Source organism: Haliotis rubra, unplaced genomic scaffold (assembly GCF_003918875.1).
Source record: "Haliotis rubra isolate DU_JTF1 unplaced genomic scaffold, ASM391887v1 Scf12, whole genome shotgun sequence".
NCBI lineage: Eukaryota > Metazoa > Mollusca > Gastropoda > Lepetellida > Haliotidae > Haliotis > Haliotis rubra.
The window spans coordinates 3,661,803-3,673,307 of record NW_025765114.1 but is presented as its reverse complement, the minus strand read 5'-3'; the positions used below and the strand labels follow the sequence as shown (position 1 = coordinate 3,673,307).

At 41.0% G+C, this 11,505-nt stretch overlaps 1 protein-coding gene across 1 annotated transcript in view; it reads right to left on the bottom strand.

Moving 5' to 3' along the window:
* LOC124262729 (sodium-dependent dopamine transporter-like) overlaps positions 1-11,505 on the bottom strand; it is a 69,496-nt gene that overhangs the window by 26,127 nt on the left and 31,864 nt on the right. The window contains exons 3-5 of the mRNA XM_046697278.1: positions 8,775-8,906; positions 6,184-6,421; positions 946-1,084 (exon numbers count right to left, since the gene is read on the bottom strand). Coding sequence (XP_046553234.1) covers positions 946-1,084; positions 6,184-6,421; positions 8,775-8,906 — 509 coding nt within the window. The remainder of the gene's footprint in view (positions 1-945; positions 1,085-6,183; positions 6,422-8,774; positions 8,907-11,505) is intronic.

Sequence of the window (11,505 nt, the reverse complement as noted above, 5' to 3'; positions counted from 1 at the left end):
CGGAAACCGCATGTTCAACATGTGTCGTGGCTGATAACGTCATCAACGCCCTTTATGGCATTGATGGTTTCTTTGAGACATTTTCACGTTTAATAACGTCGACTCAGTCAGATGGTAATAAGTCCCCTTTCGTGCATGTCGTTAGATAACAGTGAAATAAGGACTGAGTGATACTGGAGATGACCTGAGCGCCAGTGCTTCATCTTCATCTGACGATGTTGGGTTTTTCCTATATTGATCACTGGTTTGTTTGGTCCAGTTCATTACAGGATGCTGTGCAATAGCTGCATGGAATACTGCTGCCTGAGACGATTAAAAAGATTCACACACTCACTTTGTAAGAAACGTCCTATTTACAAACTGTAGATATATTTAGTTAAAGGGACGTTTGCATTGTTGTCGAACAGACGTCAGGCGTTCTATTTACAAGAACCTACATTTCATTATATGTGAGTGAATATACTGTTATATGACTCAGTTTTCTTCATAAACATAACTACATATTAAGACTGTTACGATCATATGATACCTTCCATCGACGGAATTTTCACTGTTAAAACATGTATTGAATTCAAAAACGTGCCTTAACTTACTGATTTTACAATACAAATACTTTGTTCTTATTAACAGCCGCTTCGGTGGAATAGTGGACATTGCTGTCAGATTCCCCGGCCTCTATTTTCTGTAATACTTTAAACATGGTACTTGTTGTTACCCCGCCTACGTCAACATTAGGCACGGTGTGTCGGCTCGGAGCTATACATGTAATAAATTCCATAAGTATTGAAATAGTTAATGACAATCTTTTGCATCTTAGAAAGGAAATAAAAGGATGAAAAAGGACATGTCAAATATTTTACCGTTTATTATATGTATTGACAGAAAGATATACAACTGTTCTCATAATTTAGTCAAATTGACATTCTTGAGAAAAACAGTACGTACCTTGCCTGTACTTTTCACTCCCTTCCAGAGACAGAAGTAAAGGAGGGTGAAGGTCAGTAGAGTACACAGTGCCAGCTGCCATCTCACTGGACCGAGGTCATCTATACCGGAACTCTTGTGAAGGTTCAGTACACCCCGTCTGTTGGGAGAAAAGGGACGCTATGTGACCAGTCCACTATGTGACCAGGAAGCGATATAACCACTCTGTTATATGACCAGGATGTTTATATCAAATGTATAACTCTATTCGTAGTATCAAGTCATGGTGAACACTTGGTAAGATTGCGTTTAGTTCTATTTATAGACGTCAGCAGAATAAATAGCCTTCGATAGCCACGCATGTATTGCAGATATCACGTGGCAATTTGCAAGTGTACATATAGAGAATCTCACCTAAGTGTCTACTGATATCTATTATATCAACACTCGTTTATAGAGTTACAAATATATGTTTACTTTTATCAACGAGTGTTGATAAAATTGATATCAGTAGACACTAGGGTGAGATTCTATCTATCACCAAAAATCACTCAATTTTCAATGAAAAATCTTTGAACACGGTACTGCCATTAGATCTGAACTGCAGCGATGTCATGACGTTATCAAGTTTATGATGTCTAATAATTGTGAGTCATGTAATTGATGATATCAGGGCATTGTACAAAATCTACTGTCGTTTGATCTCGCACAAGCAATATATATATTCTCCAGTGGAAAACAGTTTTGATGGATAAATGTACATTTCTGTACTCGTTGGACCGGACGATTTGTATTTAATTGAGACTACAACTCTCTAATGGACGTGCTAATTACTGGCTAATAAACTGTTGTCTTCAATTGGTTTTACAGAGTTACATCGAGTAAGATGACGTGTTTATCGTAATGCAGGCATGTGAATCACTGATTTCAGCCTAAAATACACCACGTCATATATTTATTTCTATTTCATTTCATTTGAAGTTTTGCATATGACTGTTAACATATTCGCACCGCAGAAGGACATGTAGTAAATTATGTAAAACATTGATAGAACAAAATGACATGTATGAGCACAGAAGGAGCAGCTCCTGAACGCGTCGCCATGTGGAACTGAATGAAAACGATTGGTTCAAAGATAGTCGCCGACCCCTGAATTCAGCTTTGGTACAAATATGTGCCTGTGATACTTTTATTATGTGATATGATGATGGGTACTGTTTGGTTAACTGCCGCTCTCAGCAAAACGAATGCAGTCTGTACATAATCGAATCAGGACCAGGCAATCCAGTGATTTTATGCTTCTACTGGTGATAACTAAACTAGGTTGTTTGTTTGTTTGTTCCAACTATACGGTGGTGGTCTGTAAATAGTCGAGTCTGTACAAGCCAGTGATGAACATCATCAGCATCGATGTCCGCAATTGGGAACCGATGACATATGTCAACCAAGTCAGCGAGCCTGACCACCCGGTTCCGTTAGTCGCCACAAGCATGTGTTGCTGAACACTAACTCTATCCCTTCACGGATTCTAAACTAGGTCACCAAGACACTACCATGTGTTTTTCTACACTTTCTGGTTATCACCAGTAGTACCTTATCACTACTTGTACAAAACAAACATGGCAGGGTTCCAGACACCCTGTTGAGGAAGCTCAACTGGCCATTGCTGTAGTGATAGTACACGATAGTAGTAAAGCTCTGTCGACGTAGGGGAAACTTTCTAATGAATCAACAGTGTCTTGATACCTCTAAATGTGATTCACTGATGACCGTAAAGCACTCAAAGTTAGCGAACATTATTTCTCTGAAAAGCCAAACCTAAAATATAATGGATTTTATTGTGACTGTGAAACATACATGAATGTTTTTCATTAAAGTAAAGGAGATGGTAATATATACGCCCCAACAAAACGTAGTGAATGAGTGAATAGGGTTTTAGGCCGCTTTTTGCATTATTCCAGCAATATCATGGCGGGGGACACCAGATATGAGTTTCAGAAATAATACCCGGGTTGCCTGTGTGTTAGCGGTGGGGAGAGACCGAAACCGGCCAAGGGAACTCTTTAAACATTTAGGGCGGTGGGGTAGCTAAATGGTAAAAGTGTATTTTTGGGGAAATAATCCCAAACAAGCGTGTTCTTTCTCTTGTACATCAGATTACATGTATATATATATCCTGTTATGACATGGTGACAGAATGCGGAGAATATGAGTGGAAAAGTGTTTCGTAGACAGCGAGTAACTGGTACCTTATGTGTGGAAATAGAACTTCCAGCGTTATATTTGACATTCACTAAACAATTAAGGACACCATGCCCCTACTCCCAATGATGGAATATATATGTCCCTGTGTTGTACAACGTTGTTGCGACCAGACTGACAAGATAATTATTCCTATGATTATATATGAGGGCTTCTGTTAGTAATCAAGTCTTGAGTTATATACATTTGTACAAGAAAACCAGTGATCGACATCATGAGCGCCCATCCACATAACTGGTCCGATGACGTGAACTCAACCACGTCACTGACCCTGGCCACACGATCCACTTAGGCACATCTTGCGAACAATGTGGGTTGCTGGGGGCGATATTCTCACCCGGGGTCGTGATTAATGACCGTAATACCTAGTAAAGTCAGAGTACGGGCCATTCATCTTTAATGCAGTCGATGAATCTTACTTACAAATTTTGATATGTTCTTTCATCACTGAAAAGGGGCGGTGCGGTAGCCTAGTGGTTAAAGCGTTGGCTCGTCACGCCGAAGACCCGGGTTCGATTCCCCACATGGGTACTATGTATGAAGCCCATTTCTGGTGTCCCCGCCGTGATATTACTGGAATATTGGTAAAGACGGCGTAAAACCAATTCACTGACTCACTCACTCATCACTGAAAACGAAAAATATAGAACGTCAGTGCAAAAGAACACCCAGTCTTGACAATCCTCAAAAACAAATTCCGGTCGGTGTAAAGGAAATAATGTGTGAAAATAATACGAATGGATCACCGGCAGTCAGTGATGACACCAGGTGTTCGCGGTAAGGGTAAGCAGTAAGCAGTCCTGCCCTGCAACATGTCTGTATGATCTAAAGAATCCACTTTGTCCTTGTAATTTTGTGGTGACAGACGCCATGTTAATTGTTTCCCGATAGCAGAATCAGCATCTTTCACCAAGTGAATGGCTACTTCCTCATCCATCACAACTGACTTCAGAGTTCTGCAGTTGTTTAACTCCTGGGGTGTGCATGTCAGCAAGCCTCTTGCAAACAAGCACATTGTTTAACAAAGAAAGATGGAATTCCATTACTCAGTCTGGCATCCTCACAAACACACAGCATCACTGGACGTCAAGACATTTCTTTATCACAAACAAGTTACTGTTACGAACAGTGTTAATTGGGCGAATAGAATGTTGGAACTTCCGCTTGTCATACATAACACCTAACGAAACACAAAAATTCAACCGAGTCAGTCTCTTATGAATGTGGGATTGTATTATGACTTTAATGATGATCCATTGCCCTGCTAAATGCGGAATAGCTTGTATTACACGTTGTAGAGGTTATAGTGCATCTTTTCTTCACCTGTTAAAGGTATTCATCGAGCGCTCATTCCAAGCGCTGCTTCGTCCTAAAACGAAGCTTACATTATCTTGAGTGCAAGGAAGGTGTTTTTACACATTAGTTCTAATTGGTAGTCATACTTCTGGTGTCCTGTGCAGAATGGTCACGTGATACTTGAGGTGTTCCTGTCGTTGGGTATCGATCGACGTCGTCCTTTAATTAACAAACTTGTTTAACCAGAACATTAAATTGCCATTGAGTCTCCTGTGAAACAGTTGGTTTGTTGTTTAACGCCGCACTCAGCAATATTCCAACTATATGGCGGAGATCTGTAAATAATCGAGTCTGGACCAGACAAGCCAGTGATCAACAGCATAAGTACAGATCTACGCAATTGGGACACGATGTCATGTGTCAACCAAGTCAGTGAGTCTGACCACCTGTTCCCAGTCGCCTCTTACGACAAGCATGGGTTACTGAAGACCAATTCTAACCCGGATCTTCACGAGTTGAATCTTTCTGCAAACTTTTCCACAAGCATAAACAAACTTGTACAAAATAAAACAGAATACTGACAGTTTAAAATACTAATACTTTAGGGAACCTCTATACCCTGTGTCGTGCTTCAGTAAAGATGGGGCGGTGGGGTAGCCTAGTGGTTAAATCAATCGCTCGTCACGCCGAAGACCCGGGTTCGATTCCCCACATGGGTACAATGTGTGAAGCCCATTTCTGGTGTCCCCCGCCGTGATATTGCTAGAATATTGCTAAAAGCGGCGTAAAACCATATTCAGTCAGTCAGTTCAGTAAAGATTATACAAACAAAATATACTCATGCCAATAATGGTTGTCCCCCCCACCCACACACACACACTCTCCAAATAAAAAAATTGAAGGGGGTGACAACCATTATTGGCATTAGTATATATCATCTAAAGTTTACCGAGAAAAAAAATGTGAATTTGATACTCTTCCTCAAAGGGAACTTCTATTTGAATTAAGGGTTATATATTTTTTTATGTACACAATGCCATTTTAGAAAGTGGCCAAATGTAACATATGTTATATGTGGGATTACACTTTCTTTGTAAAGTACAGATTCTAGTACTTTTGTTGGGTTGAGTCCCATCCGGGATTCGAACCCACACCCTCAGAGTCGCGGTGGCTGAGCGGTCTAGGCGTCTGACTTTGTGTGCTGGCGATTAGGAGCCTGACTCTGAGGGTGTGGGTTCGAATCCCGGATGGGTCTCAACCCATCAAAAGTACTAGAATCTGTACTTTACAAAGAAAGTGTAATCCCAAATATAACATATGTTATATATTTTGGCAATAAGTAGGCATCCCGATGGGCGCCAACTGACCCTCACCTTGCTGGTCTGTTTCTGTATGCATATCAATAAGGCTTAGTAAACTTTAGGCACAATCGATATGCCCGAATTTGGCAAAGACACTTAGGTTTTAGGATTATCTAAAAATGGTCAATCTGGCATCTCATTCCACATGAAGTGAAACAAAGATACCTCTGTAGAAGAGGGCTGGAGTAGCCTGGAGGTTAAAGCGTTGCCTCATCGAAATAATCCGTGTTCGACCCCCCACAGGGGATCATTGTGGGATGCCTTGATAAGGTGGGTATTATATAACGGGCACACAATACAACGTTTTTACTCAGGTAGATATATACAATATCACACTTACTCAAAGAACTCCATGGTGGACGAGACGGATGTGTTATCGTTGTAGGTCCTGTTGTTGTGGGTTTCGTTATTGGCCCACTCGACTTCCCAGCAGTCGCGGCTGTTCCAGGCGTTGTTGCAGGTCGTCCAGGGCAGCGTCCACGTGAAGGAGGAGAACAGGTAGAAGAAGCTCCAGCCGATGATGATGTTGTAGTAGAAGGCAACGATGTAGGCCATGAAACAGGAGGCAAAACCTATACCTGAAGTCAGATGGAGAACATAAAGCATTTGGCGGCCCAATTATATAATGCGACACAGCTACCTTTGAAGAATTGCGTGCCTTGGTAGTGCTGTAATCCGATGATCATATGTACCTGATTTCTGCCAAATACAATCCATGTATTCCTTGTGCCACGGCATGTTTGTGGTTTGTAAATTTCTACCATGTGTGTATGTTGGCTTGAAACTGATACGCAGCGTAGACACAGAATCTTTTTTTCCCTTTTTTTCGTTGATAGAAACAAATTATGTCTTTTAAACTGAAAAGGAGGTCCAGCCCGTGGAAATCTAGACTTGCTTCCTTTGCAGAAAGGGCTGCGCGGAAGGAAAAATTTGGTTCAAAGACTGTGAGACAGAGTAATACGTCGTGTCACATACTGAAATACAGCAACTATGTTGATAATGAACACGCTTTGAACGATTTGACGGATATAACGAAGTGTTTGGGGCCAACACTGGCTGTACATGTTAGTTGAAATGAGTGTAACTACGGTTATAACGAACTAAAATTACTGGTCCCTTTGAGCTCGTTATAACCGTCGTGCTCGTTATAGGTGTATGCGCGGTTGCTGAGACATAGCAAAGAACCACTTGCTAAAATCTTCACATCACGTCATAAACACTCTTTGGTATGTGATTGGACTTTTTAAACATGTATCCTAAATATCGTAACATCAGTGCTGTGTTACGACTTGGAAGGTTGTGGCGACCTATTTTAGTGCCTAACCTGTTGATGTAACCACGTAAACGCTGCGGGGTATGAAGAATGGCTCACACGGGCTAACGTTGCTGTTCTCACACTACAACATCTACTGCAACATCTGCTACTACATGTTCTAACACTACAACTACTGATATTACTCCCTTTGTCTCCCTCAACTACAATGATCCCTGTATCTACTACCACTATCACAAATCCTATTTCTGCAACTACTATACGCCAACTTCTACTACTATCACGGCAACTACTACGCCTTTCCCAGTAAGTTGAGGTAAATGGGTATTGTTTTTGAGGATGATTTATCTTGAAAGTACTGACTGACTTACAAATAAGTTATAAAACAGAGCGGATGCAACTATCTGTTACTACCCTAGATATTGCGGCCCAGGCACCTGTGCAGGTGCAGAAGCAATTACGTCTACTCTCGGTTTTTAACCATAGGCTACTTTACTTACATAATGGTCATTGGAAGTAGGCAAACTCTGTCAAACTTAGTTGCCTTTCCATAATACATATATACAGACATTGATTTATTAATGTTTTAGGTTTAAAAATGACAAACATAAATATAATTCTTCCATGACTTCAGTAAATACTGGATTGTGGTTGGTTAATTAAAGTCATTCAGAGGTAATAATCACGTTCGGTTTTATATCAAATTTAGAGCTATTATAATTTCGTTATATACCTCTGATTTTCCAACACAGTATGTTTATCTCCTAAATATACATTATATGCCAAAAAGAACCATACTATGAAGAAGAACATAAACATCCCAAACTCCTATAACCACTGATGGCGGTTGAAAAACAAAGCTCTCGTAAGCTTAAAATCTCATCCTCGTAGCATTCGTACCTCCTCATGTCCAGGGCCTAGATTTTTGGACGCTTAGCGCTAAGATAGTCGTAAGTGCCATACATTAACATTAACTTTCGACTATCTTAGCGCTAGAAGCTTCGAAAATCGTTGTACGAATTGTCGCATTGTTACGAGATCTTAAAATTACGAGGCTTCTAGTACTTCCATATAAAACAATGCTACGAGAAAGTTTACGAGATCTAAGGCTTACGAGAGCTTTGTGAAACGGGGCCCTGTTTATCTCTGGTTCCAAATGGTGCTGTACAAATACACGTCAGTGAACATCACAAGTGAAATCCTTTGTTCAGAAGGATAACAACGATTTGGTAAGATTTCTTATGGATATTCAACGTATATTCAACGTATTTTCAACATCCATATGAAAGTTTTGAGGATTCTGTTCCTTTCTTTTAGTAGGGTAGATCCAAACCAAACCGTACTTTCCCTAAATGCCACGTAATGGATCTGAAGGTCAGGCTCAGTGACGTCATGACGTGTACCTGCTGACGTCGACGTAGGACGTTGCTCATGATATCGATCACTCTTCTTCTGGTCAGGCTCGAGTATATACAAGTCGCAACAAAACAACTTGACTGTTATGGTTAATATTCATTGCCTCAGGCTGTTGATCACTGGATTGTCTGGTACAGACTAGATTATTTACAGACCGCCGCAATATAGCTGGAATACTGCTGATTGTGGCGTTGAACAACAACAACCAACCAACCAACCAGTGATGCTCCTTGCACACTTACCTTTAAACATGGGCGATATTTTCCACACAGTAATAGGCCCTTGTCTGTTGAACTGACCCATACACATCTCCATGAGAAACACCGGCATAGCTCCCAGAAGCAGGACCGAGAAATATGGGGCCAGGAACGCTCCTTAAATCAACAAAAACACAATTAACAATGGAACAAGTACACCTATAAGTGTTTTGAATAAACAGGATGTACATATGTAACGCGGGGCGGTAGGGTAGCTAGTGGTTAAAACGTTCGCTCGTCACGCCGAAGAACCGAGTTCGATTCATCACATGGATACAGTGTGTGAAGACCATTTCTGGTGTCCCCCGCCGCGATATTGCTGCAACATTGCTAAAAGCGGCGTAACACCATATTCACTCACTCACATATGGAACGATGGTGTACTCAAGGATGAATGGGGGTTATGGGTTATCTATTGACTATTTTCGTTAGATTATGAGGACGTAGGTTAATTCTCCCCTAATTACAATTTGTGAATCCATTCATGCGTGTAGTGATTTGGCTGCGGTCGGAACTCCAGACTTTCTCTCACAGACTGATAACGGCAGCATAGTGGTTTGTGCCGGGAAGGGATGATTTGTTTGTACTCTTTTCGAGTTCAACAGAAAACTACAGTTGTTCTATATACATCTGATACCTTTCTTTGGCACCCGGAATAATGAAGTGTTAGTACCATTACAATACTAATCTATTATAGCATTCATTTCTCAATAATAAGTGGTAAACATTTGTTGGTATATTTAACAAGAAGCACATGTGATGCATTTGGTCTCATCTTAGGCAAGTGAGTTTGTTCATAATTGCCTCTGTTCACCCAGCAGAAAATGGGTATCCGGTGGGATAAGTCATGTGACTATATATAACCCTCTAGCGCCTCACAGGCAAGCAGTGCGGGTTATCTGGAGTAATAATTGTCCGCGCTATGAGCATGCTGGCGGTGTGGATTTAGCGCAATATAAATGGACTAATTATTATTCTTAAGACAGGAATTGAGTAAATCACTAATTTTGACATTATAGTAAAATACATTTGTAACGAACTGACGGATATAACTGTTGGTTTCTTTATCCCGTCCACTTGCTTGGTATTTTAGTTGAAATGCGTATAATGAACTACTGTCATAAGGGAATACAATAAATGGTGTCTTTACGGTCATAGAAACAGTTGTTAATTGTATAGTAAAGCATGCATAACATCTACGACTTTAATTGAAAGAATTCCACTTGCCACGGTGCCTGCAATGGTTGATGTTAGTATGTCAGTCGTTTCACAATCTATTCAATTGTTCCCTGTTAGATGACACAGAGGAATTAATATAAAACAAGGCAGTCGATTCACAGTCAGAGCTAGGCATTCACATTCTTCCCTGTATATTGGAGTACAGGCTCAACTATCCCGATCTAACACATGCCAAGTATCAAGAGATACAGGTACATATTGTATTGGTTCACGCCTTCTGTACGAAAGCGCCAGGAAAGTTTAAAGTATTAACACGCAGTGAAGGAAAACCTTTCCTGTGTCCAGAGTCTGGGCGTACATAGGAACTGTATTAGGCCATCAGGCATGTACACATTATTATCAATAAGTCGAAGGTTCTGTCTGTAGAACATATATCGTCTTATCAAAGATGATATTCTGGTAACAATCCTGTGTTTTAGCATTTCTCATTGTCTTACTGAAAAAGACCGGAAGTAGAGGTGTGTCATCTCCCCGTGTTACATCCGGGCATGTGCAAGACTCAATCAACCAACAGCCAGCAGCGAAGACCGTTCACTCACATCTCTTAACTGTGTAATGACAGGTGCTTCCATACAAAAACTCGATTAAATACATCACGTGTTCGAAATTGTTTCCATTCCCTTTCACAGGGCTGTCCATGTTTGTTCTCAGCACAAGCAACAAACAGGCTAATGAGTCTTTCTTTACGATTTCGGTATGAACTGGGCAGGAAGAGCGGGAAGGAACTGCACTGTGTATCCTAACGGACGAAACTCACTCAGGATTGTTTGGGGTGTTTGGCTAGATTGTTGCGGGGAGCAACTTCAGTGGTGCGTAATGAGACGTCGAGGATGGGTGCTGGTATTCAGCACTATTGTTTGTGGGTACCAGACCGAGAACGTCTGCGGACAGCCATGATACAACCTCCAGAGAGGCTTGTAACGCAGAAAAAATGGCATAAAGATGTCATGATATACTGTCACTGACGTGATCTTAACACCCTATCAATATTATATATACATGTAGTGTTAAGACCCCTGTGACAACTTCTACACTGACTCCGACAACTTCCTGCTCATTCGCCAGAGCTGTCCACTTCCAGTACTGTCATAATCAGTGTGTTGTACTGTTATACTTTGCGCGTACGTGTGTGTGTGTGTGTGTGTGTGTGTGTGTGAGAGAGAGAGAGAGAGAGTTTGTGCGTGTGTGGATATGTGTGCGCGTGTGCACGAAGATAAGGATAGTTTAGGTGTCACAGAATACACAATTGTAGACCATTAAATATTTTCCAACACTCTTGGAAGAGTGGACCTGGTAAATGTTCTGGGCCAGAATGTATCTCCTATCAGAGCTTCAGCGCATACAATATACAATAGGATACATGTTGGACACAAGAGCATACTGAAGTGCACGTTGTCGTTGTTCTGGTGAGTAAACATTCACACACCGGCTTTCAGCAATACCACAGCATTAAGCACGTCACAGCTTTCGTAGAATC